At 31.9% G+C, this 15,261-nt stretch overlaps 1 protein-coding gene across 2 annotated transcripts; it reads right to left on the minus strand.

Moving 5' to 3' along the window:
* Positions 1 to 1,943: 1,943 nt before the first annotated feature.
* Positions 1,944 to 15,216, minus strand: LOC148623650 (activator of 90 kDa heat shock protein ATPase homolog 1-like). Of its 2 annotated transcripts, XM_088565629.1 has the most exons (9): positions 15,047 to 15,216; positions 13,169 to 13,248; positions 12,048 to 12,158; positions 10,011 to 10,096; positions 8,435 to 8,555; positions 7,648 to 7,718; positions 5,345 to 5,494; positions 3,120 to 3,221; positions 1,944 to 2,430 (listed from the first exon to the last, which is right to left on the minus strand). In XM_088565629.1, exons 1-9 carry the CDS (start codon positions 15,124 to 15,126, stop codon positions 2,206 to 2,208), a joined length of 1,026 nt encoding a protein of 341 aa, XP_088421755.1. In that variant the 5' UTR covers positions 15,127 to 15,216; the 3' UTR covers positions 1,944 to 2,205. The 2 variants fall into 2 exon arrangements, with proteins under 2 accessions (XP_088421755.1, XP_088421756.1); XM_088565630.1 differs by lacking the exon at positions 12,048 to 12,158.
* Positions 15,217 to 15,261: the final 45 nt, after the last annotated feature.

A 15,261-nucleotide genomic window follows, 5' to 3' on the forward strand; every position in this document is an offset into this window, starting at 1 on the left:
AAATTCTTTTGTTTTACACAAACCCTACCTCAGGGAAGTGTATTTTGAGCATTCTTATCAACTTACCACAAAAGAGCCTATTCAGTAGATATATTACCTCTATTTACTCCATTAAATCTGTGAGAATTGGAAATTGATGGAACAAATATACTTGGGTAAACATTGGTCGTGTAATGCATTTTCCATTAAACAAAGAAATAGCAATGGTGCCAGAAATTTTCATTCACATGGGTTTTAATTTAAGAATTTTTGTTCAAATCTTAAGTGATACTAGTATCGAGTTAGTGATAATTACATGTATACTGGAAAAGCAGACAAATCAATTGATTTTTTTTTTTAACTTAAATAATTTTGCCCCACAAACCACAAATTCAAGTATTGAAAGAAATGTCTTTATTCCTCCAACCACAAAAATTGATACCCACGAAAAATAAATGAAACCACATAAATAATTTGTTTCATGATGATTTGTAGGGCACAAAGTGAGCTCAGCAGCAACATGTGTTTTCATGAAAAACACATAGTTGAGATAATCACCAATGAGAAGTTCCTCAGCATAAAAATAAGACATTGCCACTTTTATTGCAATCAAACTAAAATCAGAGTAGCGTTAATTTTGATAATTAAAAAAAAAAACACTTGTTTGCTATGCATTCCTTTCCTTTTATCGTCTTCATGAAACATTAAAGGAACAACTTCCGTTTTTATCACATATATAAAAGTAATATGTACAACTTTGCATTTGATATGACCATGACTATATGCCAAATCATGCCCTCCTGTCTGATATGGATTTACTATAGAAAATCCACAGGTCACTACTTGTATCATGCCTTCGCATGCAATACTCCTCCCTATATTGGACCTCAGTTATGATACACTTCCGGTTGTCTTAAACCCAAAATCAATTGGAACTACTCGGCCATTTCCACTACACTTGAAAAGTAACTTTTCTTTTGTGTAACTAGAAAGGCTGAGAAGTTCCGATTGACCCAAAATATGGCTGAGGTGGAGGATGTCCGGTGCTTCAAAGAAATCATTGAAGCACACATTTATCGATGACATGAAAAATTCTTAGACTAAGTAAACCATAAATAATTGCAAGATCATCCATGGCTGATATAAAAAAATGATCTATTTGAATTGAACAATGTCAACATTGTCAAAGGAACAAATGCCTTTTTTTTCCTAAATATGTGATAAATAGTTCATTACATAGCAAGTGTGGTTCTAATTGGTCTAGTTTCAGAGGAGGAGAATTTTGAAAGAATATAACATTAAAAAGAAAAGAAGTGAAAAATTTCAAAAAAGAGCAGTAACTCTAACATGGCTCAACAAATTAACACAACAATTTGACCACAGATATATCTCCTCAACATGCTGAACACTTTAATACCTGTCACAATTTGGCTAAACCTAACAGTTTTTGATATATATATGTGAAAAAATTCTGTCTGACCCTCATGTTCTATTTTTAGTAACAGTGGCCATGTCAAAAATCTCCACATCTGTTCTATGCAGAATACCCCCAAGGAACATTCATACCAAGTTAGATTCTGATTTTGTAACTGTTCCTTCTGCCTGATAATTTCGAATTTCAGGCTACTGCTATGATCCTAAAAAATACTGGCAATTTCCAATGACAATGGTATGTAACTGCTTATAAAAAAATGAAAAATAGTTATTTTCGCTTCCTATACAAATTACCAATAAACAGAATACTGTCAGTTTTGAACATCTTGACAGAACATAATATCTCATCCTGTCTGACCTATTGTAATATTTTGTCTTCACTTCAAAACTGCTGTTATTCTGTGCAGACATTGCTATAACATAGTGTGACATCGCATTATTTGGAAGTTGTATGAAAAAAAAAAAAAACAAAAAAAACAAAAAATATTAATATTACCAGTGACGTGAATGTACCAATTCTAAACACTTCATGCCTTTTTAACTGCACTTTTAATCATGTTCAAATGAAAACATTTGTACAATTGTAATGTATGAAAAAAAATCCCAAGGTGACAGGTGTTGGTGAATATGATTAATGCATGTTAATAGAATCATACACATGCTTTCCATTGATTGAGTCTTGTCCTGTCACTGGATTCGGTAAACAATATTAAAGGTTTACTGGTCTGGAACTTCTTCTCTTCACTGAAAGACATATAGAATAGTGTGACATGTAACTACTTTATGCTGTTGTCAAAATATGTTGGATCCAAAACCAAATATTTGCTTGATTCTATTCCAGTAATTGATTGTCCATCCTTCCTTTGTCCTTTCATATTCACTATCGGGAACTCCTGTCTGGGTAAGTCTTAACTCAGTTACACCTTCTCTTTCTTCAAGTTCAAATGTTACTTCAGAATAATGTGCATCTGGCCATGATTTTACTCTCCATCTTTGAACTATTTTCTTTCCAGGAACCTAAAATACAGTTATATTTATATAAGTATAAGAGCTTTACAAAGTTTTGTTTCCACTTATCTCACTTCAAACAGGTACAACAAAATACAGTTAAATATTTGTTCTTCACATAAAAAAACAAAACAACTTGTATGGCTAAAAACAAAAAACAAAAACATAACGAAACAAAAAAACATGTATGGCTTTTATATCAGTCTTCAGCAAGAACCAAGAGCCAAAGGAGACTGAAGTTATAAGTTCTGTTCAGCCATAAGGCATTCCAACTCATTCAATTATACAACCTTTCGGGAAATTATTGGCTTATTAGCACCTTTAAATTGCAAATTTCTATTTCATAAAATATTTTTCAAGGAATAAGGGTTCTTGACTGGTTTTATGAAACAGTTCTTTTATTTGGTTTAAGATATCAGCTTGGTATAAGTCCTGTATTTAAATCTTGACCAGTCAATGATTTATGTAGCATTACAGTACAATAAAATAATTTTGTTATAATTCTGATGTTTACAGAAGAAAACAATGTTTTGCACAATGCCCTCAAGATCATGTTATGTCACCTATATATAAGGTACGTAAGAAAACCATACGATTTCCAATAAGAACGTTGTAACAAGACAAACTAGGAGGAAAAACCTACCATACGATTTCCAATAAGACCATTGTAACAAGACAAACCACAAGGAAAAACCTACCAAGTCAACAAATTCTCCTGTAACATTTCCTGACATCAGTGAGAATCTTCCTCCCTTTTCTACTTCCATGTCAACTGGAGCTCCTGTAAAAGCTTGCACCATCTATAATCATTAAAATAGACTAAAAATTTATTAAATCACAAGAATTCGGAAGATTGGCATTCACTTAAGTAGCCTACCTCATCAGAAATCTAGAGGCTTTAAGAGCCTGAACCACTCACCTGACTTGATTAGCAACAATTTATTGTGAAAGCGTCCATTATTTTTCTTAGATAAAAATTCCTAATGCTCATATCTAAGAAACAATCAAATCAATTTTCATTTAATTCTGTTCAATAGTTTTTTTTTAAAAATATTTTGAAAGTATTAACATAAAAAAAAAGGCAGTAACTCCAACATAAACCTAATAGTGTTGGAGATGTATGCAAAAAAACTTCTGTCTGACCCATAAGTTCTATTTTCAGTAACTGTGGCTATGTTTTTAGTGGTGATATAGTGATACAATAGTGATAAAAAATGTCAAACAAGGAGTCATCAGACAACTTCAACCTATAAAATGAACTGTTATCACAGAGATAAGTTTTGCTTGTTCAATATTGTCAATATAATGGTGTGTTTGTTAAATATTATTTTTTGTGCAGCTTTCATATTTTGTACAATAATATGAAATTACAAAATTATCATTTTTGTTACCACTACAAAATGCATTAGGTGACAGATGAATGAACACTCAACTGAACTTATCTAGAGGCCATCACAAAATACCTTGTGAATTTGTGATGCATTGATGGTAATGAATCTGTACACCTAATATCATTGACTTAGCATAAGGGGTTCATGTTGAAATGAACTTATCAGAAAACTTAAAATTAAAGTCAACAGACCAAGACTAGGGGGTATACGAGTAAAATTTGCATGTGATGCAATGATGGTAATGCATCTGTACACCAAATATCATTGACCTAGCATAAGGGGTTAAAGTTTAAATGAAATTTTTAGAAAATTTAACATTTAGTTTGTAGATGCTGCCCTGGCTGGAAAAGCAAAACCTAAGTCTTGTATGCAACTGTCGTTGCACGATAGACAAAAACTATTGTAAGCCTTATCTAAAGATCATTACGTCAGTTGGAAGTTTTTTTCTGTCTAATACAGTTTTCAAGACATTGGCTGACAACTGCAAAAACTGTATTTTTTCACTTTTCAATGGTAATAACTTTAATACAGTCATTCAACAACTTTCACACAGTGGAGACTTTTGAAGGCCTTATCAAAAGGATCATTTCATCAATTCAAAATTTTTTCCTATCTACATGTATTATAGTTTTCATGATTTTGGCTGAAAACTGCAAAAAATTTCTAATTTCACCTCTCAAAGGCAATAAATCTTTGACTCAGTGGAGACTTTTGTAGAGCTTTTCAAGCTGAAGAAGGAATGTAAGTTTTGGCGATGTAAGTTGAAATTTGTGATTTTACCCCTGTGGTCTAAAAATAGCAACACCGGCCATGTGTTTTGACAGATCAAAAATCTAAACAAACTTTTGAAGTTTTCTGCAAGATATACTAAGGAACATCAGCGAAAGTTTTATATAATTCAGCCTAGAGAAGATTTTTTAACAGACAGCGATGATGGATGCCAAGTGATGGCAAAAGCTCACATGGCCCTTTTGGCCACAAGGTGAGCTAAAAAAGGAAGTAAAATAAAAAGTTGCACAAATGTTCAAGAATGCTTTCCACTGAAAATTTGATAGTATTGAAAAACTGCCCATTATTGAAATTTTAACCCTTCATATAAATATTCACACAGTAAGCAATGGCCTTGAACTGCCATATATATCTAGTTCTATTGAATGATTCTTTACCTCCTAAGGCAGATATTTCATGCATTTCAGGATGAGAACGACTGACCAATCTAACAAACCCTGCTTTGTTTTAGTATGATGCGCAAAGCCAAAATTTTATTATGCTAGCTCACAGAAGCAACAGCCCACCCGTACACAAAATCAGATTCAGAGCCAACCAGTCATCAATCTTTCCCTTAAATACTGTGTGCCTTGCAAAGAATCAGTTAATACCAATTTTAAAGTCTTTGGTGTGGCTTGGCCGGGGATCAAACCCACAACCTTATGCTACCATGAGACCAATGTGTCGGCTTCATCTAGTTCTAATCTTAGACCACAAAGACGTTATTTTTCATATTTATAAATAAGTTTAATAAAGTTACTAACCCCTTTATCTGTCAAAGCCCTATACAGATCTTCTGCACCACATCGGAACTCTTCTTTCCCACATATTTTCTTAGTGTGTATCTTCACACCAATGTTTTTATTACTTTTGTTTGTAGGAACAACTTTATTTATTTCTTCCTTTGCTTTGTTCTGAAAAAAAAAAACAACAAAAAACAATTAAAGATATGTAATAAATAAGCTGTTAAAAAATCCAACTTGTACCAAATGAAAGAACTTTTAATACAAAATGTTGCAATTGATCAAATCAAAAGTTAGGCATTCACATTAAAGAATTGGAAACCTTCAGCATTTTGTAAGAAATCCAACATTTCAGGGGATGATTTTAAAGGTTTCAAGATGAGGTAATTAAACATACATTATTATAGTTATTATATACCATACTGAGCAGTTGACTTAACACACCATAATGTATAGTTGACTAAACATACCATACTGTACAGTTGACTTAACATAACATACTGTACAGTTGACTAAACATACCATATTGTACATTTGACTAAACATACCATTCTGTATAGTTGACTTAACATATACTGTACAGTTGACTTAACATAACATACTATATAGTTGACTAAACATACCATACTGTACAGTTGACTTAACATAACATACTGTACAGTTGACTAAACATACCATTCTGTATAGTTGATTAAACATACAATACTGTACAATTGACTTAACATACCATACTGTACAGTTAACAGAACATACCATACTGTTCAGTTGACTAAACATACCATACTGAACAGCTGACTTAACAAACCATACTGAACAGCTGACTTAACATACCATAGTGTACAGCTGACTTAACATGCCATACTGTATAGTTGACTTAACATACCATACTGTACAGCTGACTTAACATACCATACTGTACAGTTGACTAAACATACCATACTGTACAGTTGACTTAATATACCATACTGTATAGTTGACTAAACATACCATACTGTACAGTTGACTAAACATACCATACTGTACAGCTCACTTAACATACCATACTGTATAGTTGACTAAACATACCATACTGTATAGTTGACTAAACATACCATACTGTACAGCTGACTTAACATACCATACTGTACAGTTGACTAAACATACCATACTGTACATTTGACTTAACATACCATACTGTATAGTTGACTAAACATACCATACTGTACAGTTGACTTAACATACCATACTGAACAGCTGACTAAACATACCATACTGTACAGTTGACTATACATACCATACTGAACAGCTGACTTAACAAACCATACTGTACAGTTGACTTAACATACCATACTGTACAGTTGACTAAACATACCATACTGTACAGTTGACTTAACATACCATACTGTACAGTTGACTAAACATACCATACTGTACAGTTGACTATACATACCATACTGAACAGCTGACTAAACATACCATACTGTACAGCTGACTAAACATACCATACTGTACAGTTGACTTAACATACCATACTGTACAGCTGACTATACATACCATACTGTACAGTTGACTTAACAAACCATACTGTACAGCTGACTAAACATACCATACTGTACAGCTGACTTAACAAACCATACTGTACAGCGGACTAAACATACCATACTGTACAGTTGACTTAACATACCATACTGTACAGTTGACTTAACATACCATACTGTACAGTTGACTAAACATACCATACTGTACAGTTGACTTAACATACCATACTGTACAGTTGACTTAACAAACCATACTGTACAGTTGACTATACATACCATACTGAACAGTTGACTTAACAAACCATACTGTACAGCTGACTAAACATACCATACTGTACAGTTGACTTAACATACCATACTGTACAGTTGACTTAACATACCATACTGTACAGTTGACTAAACATACCATACTGTAGAGTTGACTTAACATACCATACTGTACAGCTGACTTAACATACCATACTGTACAGTTGACTAAACATAACATACTGTACAGTTAACTAAACATACCATACTGTATAGTTGACTTAACATACCATACTGTACAGCTAACTTATCATAAAATACTGTACAGCTGACTTAACATACCATATTGTATAGCTAACTTATCATAAAATACTGTACAGCTGACTTAACATATAATGTAATATACTGTATGGCATGATTAATCAGCTATAGAAAATTGCAATTTTTCAAACTAACCTCAGCCTAAAGAGTGCTGAAGAATTTTTGCAGTCATGGCAGTAAGAAAAATCATTTAGATATTTGAAAAATGTGTGTGTATATTAACCAACATAGCATACTTACAGGGGAGTTACTTATAGACTTTTTATCTGGCTGACCATTTTTTGTGGGTAGAATGATTCCTTTACCATATTCTGTAAGAGATAAAAACAAACACTGCACATGTTATATTATAAACCATACTACCAAGAGCAAAAAGTTCATAAAAAGTTTTTAGTTTTGCCAATAATCTCTCTTAATCATAAACAAATGATATGAAAAGAATTTAGTTATCAGGTTTTCTGGTAAAAAGAGTAACTTTATTCTGAAAAGGTTCAATGCATATCTAGAAATCCTGATAATGATTTTTTTTCATTTGAATACGATTAAAGAATGTTTAGTTGCAGTGTTAGGTATGGACCTATTTCATTAGTATGTAAATTACCCTTTAAGACATGTACTGGTTACCATACATGTTAAATTTACAAACGACAAAATAGAAGATTTCTCATAGGCAAACACTTATCAAACATAAAAAAATGACAAAATACCATCAGAACCAAAATTTTAGCTGTCAATAACATAAAGCCCTATCCATCAGTCCAATATAGTTTCAAGTGGGCTATTTACCATTTTAGGTACCATTGTAACTTTGGTACACACATATGAAATTAAATTAAATTTAAAATTATGCTATTAAGTAATTAGTTTGGAAAATAATTCACGAATTGGCCATAATGAAAGGTACATGTCTTCAATATGAACATAAAACATTGTATTGTACTAAGTTTGAATAATAATAGTTCAATATTTATGTAAGCTAAGTAGTGACAGACTTACAAGATTATTGTATAAAATTTATAATAAGTACCTTCTTTTAAACCCTGAATATATGCTGCAAGTTTGTTTTTAACTTCTTGGCTACCCTTTTTACGAAAGAATTCTTTTACTTTGTAACTTTCATCTGTTTCTTTATTACAGGTAAATTCAACCTTAAATGAAAGAGAAATACTAAAGGCAATTGCAAGTTACTGATATAAGTCATGTAAATAAAACTAATTTTAGTAACAAGAGACCCTCGAAGAGCCTGACTCACTGAACAAACCATGCCTTATTAACTAAGTAAAGGTATCATGTGTTGTTACCATGTCTGACAAAAAAATTGCACAAAAAGAGCATATTTCGATGAATGCTGTAAGTTCAACTGAATACCTAAGGCACTGCAAGATGTTGGAAATACCTTCAAAGTGTTTTTAAAATCTCTGAAAAAAAATTGAGTCCCCTATGCCCTGTAATCCCATTGGGTCAAGGGAGACATTAGCCCTCTATACATTTACTGGGAAAGAATATAAAATGAATTTAAATCATGGCTATACAACATTTTCATCATCACCATTCAACTCAGGAGACCATACTAACTCAAATATAAATCAAATATCATTGAAATCAAAGCAAGTATAAAAATTACCAGGATAATGACACCCATTTTGAAAATGGCCATCCAGAACAAATTTTCATCATTTCAATTCAATACCATGATTCCTACATAAACAAAATAATCATTGGAATCCGAGTAACTGGTGAAAATGGCCATAGAATGGCTGCCTAAAAATTTGTTCAATACTGCCAGTCAACTCAGAATATCATGTTAATCTTTCGAGTATCTTTCATCTTCATTATTCTTCTATAGGTGAGAAAATAGAAAAAAAGCATTCTGACATCTTATGTTCTATTTTTAGTAACAACTGCCACGTTTTTCAAACAATGAGAAATTTTTAATAATCATTTAAGCAGGATAACCTAAGGAACAATTATGCTAAATTTCATTCAATTTTGTTGCACAGTTTCCGAGAAGATTTTCAAAGTTGTACATGTGAAAAACAACAAAAAATGTTTCTAAGGCCATAACTCCCACATCAGGCAACAAATCATGTTGAAAATTTCACCATAGGTCTGTCTTCTGGTGGTAAACAATTTTATCTCAGTCAAAATTTTGCTAAATTCAACAGTTTTTGAGTTATTTGCAAAAAACTGAATTTGACACCTATCTTCTATTTTAAGATAATATGTAGATTGGACAATGCCCAAATAATATATTAAACTACTAACGTACAGTTTACTCTGTCTTGGATGACTAAATCCCATTTTAAAGAACCAAAATTTTCCTATATAATATCAATGTAAATAACCTTGGATTTCTAGAAATTTGCTTTCTTGACACTGAAACTAAATTGTTGGTCTGTATGGAAATAAATCTTAATAGCCATCATCCCTTATTTTGCCAACTTGAACATTCAAAGTGTGAAATACTGAAGCCCTCTCATTAATCAAATTGTCATTTACAAATGAATAGTCCCTTTGAGTTTGAGCTATCAAGGTTTGACAGTACTTCAAAGTGAAAGCTAATTTTTTTCTATTAACCAAATTTTTCATTAATAAAACCTCACATCAATTTCCTCTGGTTCATTTTCTTCACTCAAGTTTGGTATTTGAAACTTCCCTTTATGTTTCTTGTCACCTGATTTCAATTTCCCTGAAAAAAGAAAAATAAATATTAATTCTATTTTTTAACACTTATTCGTCATAGATTAAAGCTCAAGCATAATTGATCTCATTGAAAATTATACTGTGAAAGTACTATTGTTTATGGGGTACTAATTTTCCTGGTTTTAGTGGGGAGGCCAAACCACGAAATATTTTGCTATCGAATACATGTAGTAGATTCTATTTGATGTGTATACTGTATACTGAAACTTCAATACCATGAATTCAAGAATCCATGAACTTGTGTTTCTTCCCTGATCCACAAAAATTGGTATCCATGAATTAAAGTACTTTCACATTAGTTGACAGGTGTCATTAATGATTCTAAATTATAACATATATTTGAAGTAACAATTTCATAAGTTGATGTCAGGATCCAGCCTGAGTGCCACAAAACTTAAAAAGTCCTTAAGTCGGAGAATAGTTTAAACTTCCATGGTATTAATTAACTCCAATCATAGTTAATAGTACTTTCTCTAACTTTTCAATTTTTGTGGTGATGATACATGTATTCTTGAAACAAAAATTCTACATTCAGATATATAACATAATATGGAAACTTTTTTTTTTGGTAATAATTTAACCACGACACAAAATGCTGGTCATTGATTCCAAAATTGAGCAAATAAATGACATTCATTTGTTTCAATATGTCATCTTTAATCATTTTAGGTCTTTTGATAAGATGATCAAAAGATAATTGGTGTCTAAATAACTTGAGCGCTATACAGCTATATTCATAAACCAATGAAAGGTTCATAACAATGACACATGATCATCACTTACCTTTCCATAATGTATGTACATCTAAAAGTTTCATACTGAACATTACAATACTTAAAAATATGCCAAAACAACTTTCTGTTTTTCTTATTTTTGAAAAATACATTTTGTATGTCAAATAAAAAACATGTCTTATCGTTAATTACTGCTCATAAATGTTTGTCAGGGTAATAATTTCACATACATTTACTGTGGAAGCTATAAGTTATACAGTTTAGTGTACAATACAGACTTTAAGATGCACAACATCTTTGTCACAATACAATCTCTGTAATGTTTGCCAAAGGTGAACAGTAAATATGTAAACAAAACCATTTGTCTATGGTACATAGCATATACATGTATATGTGAAGAAAAATACATGTATATGATTTTCATTGAATAAATTAATTGAAAAACAAGCATGCTATGCATAGCTATATGTCCCCCGCTGCTGTAGAAAGAGTTGAATTACAAATGTTTGACACTTGTATAAATAGCAGATTCAAAACTTATGTGCTTTCATAAGTCCATGTGGTGATTCAAGGTTAATGTATCTTAATGAATCATATTAAGTTAGGTTAAGAATTCTTCATACAACAACAAAAAATCAGCTAAAAAAGAATGTGAAAAATGTCCCATAACTACCATAAAAATTGTCGAATCAAATAGCGGTTATGTACGATCAACTACATATGGTAAAAAACAATCCTACAAAATTTGGTCAAATTCCATTCAGTGGTTTCTGAGGAGTTGCGTCCACAAGGTGTTCCTATTGCGAATAATGTGAAATATGAACAAAGTCCCATTACTCCCATAAAAATTGTCGAATCAAAATAGTGGTTAAGTATGATCAACTACATATGGTAAAAAAACAATCCTACAAAATTTGGTCAAATTCCATTCAGCCGTTTCTGAATAGTTGCGTCCACAAGCTTCGGACGGATGGATGCCAGCATTTCTATGTCCCCACTCCGCTAAGCGGCAGAGGACAAAAAAATGGTGATATAGTTTAGTAAAGCAGCAACAATCTCTAGTGCAAATTTTTTCATTCTAATTCCCATAAATTATTTGACTACTTTTAAACATTCATATAATTTTATCAACCCATTCATTGACAGATTAGATGTTTAAGCTCTTACAAACCAAAGCACAGTAAGCTTTAACCTTTGACTTACCAGACCATTCACCTTTTATGACCCATTCATAGAAGAAAATCAACTTTGCCTTTCTATTATTAGCAGTTGCTTCACCATCAATATTTGTCAGCTCTGTTATTTCACCAAAATCTAATTGTACATATATATTTTACACACATTACATTTGTATTTACAGTCAGTATAACTTAAATTTAATATTGAATGAGCAAACTTACATGCACAGGGATTGAAAATTTTTTAGGGAAGACCCGAGCCCTGGACTTTTTCATCTTTTGTACACTAAGCCCGAACAATGTTGTGTCAAGCCCCAATCGATATAAATGCAATTTTGTTGTCTGATATTCTTATGTATAATTCTATGTTTGCAGGGAAGAAGACACAGTGTCAAATGATTCCGTCTCCAGGTCTGATGACTTGTCATCAGCTTTCCATTTCTGTGTTTTTTTAACTGTGAAATTGTAATTGAGCAATGATATTTTCCTCAAAAGTTTATCAACGAAATTTGATCCTTATCATTCCAGTGCTTGATTAATAAAATTTGTAGTATGTCAAAAAATGTGTCTGATCAAGCGCAGGTGTGATTCAGACTTGAGAATGACTAATCAATAGATAGATCTAGAGAATACCCATTCTAAAAATAAAGTTATATAAACTATTTATAGGTCAGGGAATAGATTGAGAAACATGGTCCAAATACTGACAACAAAATCTTTCAAAAAATGGTTTTTTATTTTTTTAGATTTGCCATGCCGGACGGACTTATTTCATTGAAAAACGGCAAGTCCGAGGTGCAATTTTTTCTAGTCCCGGGCGTCAGGCTTTAGGAATTTTCAACCCCTGCTGCATATCAAATCCTTAATGATAAATTGTAAAACTTAACCACATTTGTATATATAACATATACAAAAAATTTGAATGGCCTTTATATTCTTAAAACTATATAAAAAAAAAATTAAATCATTCAAAAGAAAAAAATTAATTACATAAACATACTTGAATGATGTAGTATAGAACACAGATACATCATTTATATACATATAACATATAGCCAATGTCTTCCAGTTCTAACAATCACATAAGCCTTTTAAAGGCTTTTATAGATTTATCTTCTTACAGCTTCAAAATAGCTAAAGACTTACATTCATCATCCTCTACAACTAATCCAACCAATAACTCTTTCAGCTTATCTTTAGACCATCCTGTAGCATTCTTTTCTACCCTATAAAGTAAGTGATCTATAAAAATATTGGATCTTACATGTCAGAAACTGTTAAATAAATACAATCCAATACAAAATATCAACTAAATATCTGCAAGGTTTCCAAAATCAAGAATTTTAATTGTTGGGAATATTATATATTAGGCCAACATTTTTTTATAATCTCTTTTTAAGGATTTTTTTTCTTAATTAGGTCGAGGGGGGGGCAAATAAAACTAAAAGTCAAAATATTGGTGAGTCGATGGAAAAAATAAAAATAAAAGTATTTTTTTATTGTTTTTTTACTTTATTCTCAATTGGCAAAAAATATAAGCTTTTGATGCCCAATTTTAATATACATTTCAATTCTAAAATTATTAAAAGAATGATTGATACTGTTTTCAGAATAAAACAGAGAATACACACAAATTTTGACACACCCATTTTCAGGATTAATTGCTTTTGAAACGAAGGTGTATAAAATATTTTGGATGTGTAGATACATTTGTACCCCTTCCCTAGATTTTGGCTTCATTTCTGAAGTGTTTTGAATGTGCATTTCAAATGAACATTTTAACCTTTCAATATATTTTTGTCTATATACATCAGAATCCATGCCACATTTGATCTAATTGTCACTGACCAGTTATGGTTATTAGTTGGAGAATCACATTTGTATTGTGTCCTAGGTATGACTGAATGTCAGCATCTTGTTGATATAATATTTTTTGATGATGGTTTTATAGGTAGGTGAATTGATCTTGATAAAATGTGGCATCTGAGATGTGCTGTGTCTTCCATTATCAGTTTATGTAATTTGATAGTTAAATTTATAGAGGTCTTTGTTGGTTACAATTATGATATGTATATTTCATTCTTTATTATGATGACCAGTAATCATCAGCTGTCCAAGCTAGATAAAATGGTATTTATATGTATGATATTCACACAGGACAGTATATAAATGTGATTCCTTTAATTTATCCATAGTCTTATCTCTTGATTATTTTATGTTTGAAATTAGTATTGAAGTAGTTGGTTACATCAGTATTAATCATGGAGGTGGAATGTTGGATGAGTCTTACTTTGTAAAATGCAATGTGCAGTACATTTTTCCGGTGTTACAAGTTAAGGTATGTTGAGATTTAGACATAACTTTTAGTGTAATATTCACGCTGGTGTGTTGGTCAGTGTGTGAGAATGTTGTTTGGCTTATTAGCATTTATAATATTATTATGCACCTCAAGGAGTTAAATATATAAATCCTTGTACAGCTGTTTGAAGATATGGAACATTTCATCGATAGATTCAAAATGCTTGTGAGCAGTTGTGAAACATCTCTATCTATTGCAAAATGCTCCAGAGCTATGACATTAGTGACACTATTATCCACCTATACTTGACATCACCATCTTATTTCACCCAAATGGTTCTAGACTGTACAAACTTCTGTTTTCAACTGAGACGATTTACAACACGAACTGGAATGTATTAGTCCTACACATTTTTTCTCACTACACTCTTAACGAACCCACATACTACCTGACTCATCATAGGTAATGACTGGGGACACTGTATCCTTTACCATCATCTCTGAATTACTTATTTTAGACCCTCTTACCAATAGGAATGTGCACCAATGATAATAGGAACCAGTTCCATTCTCCAATACAGTGGAGGAGTTTACGGACCAGCAAGTACAAGTTCATACATTGAGACCAATGATTAAAGGTCTATGATGACCTGTGATGTATCATTTGACTCGGTCTTGGTAAGGGATTTTTTCTGTGGCATCAACGATCAACGATTTTTAGCTTACCAGTGCCAATTATTAACATTTGTTGCATCAGGGCGTTCTTCAACGATCCAACGAGGATCCCCTTCTCCCCATTTTGCCATTTTAAAGTAACGTAAAATGGAAAAAGGTGTTCTTTCGGGTCAGACACGTTCAGTCCGTATACTCGTTTTTGGAATAAACAACGGAAGTACAAACATTACGACACCTGTCGAGAGAAATTTCCAGAAAAACTAGAT

Source organism: Perna viridis, chromosome 2 (assembly GCF_037379345.1).
Source record: "Perna viridis isolate PV_CMFRI_1.1 ecotype Kerala chromosome 2, ASM3737934v1, whole genome shotgun sequence".
In the NCBI taxonomy this organism is placed as follows: Eukaryota; Metazoa; Mollusca; class Bivalvia; order Mytilida; family Mytilidae; genus Perna; species Perna viridis.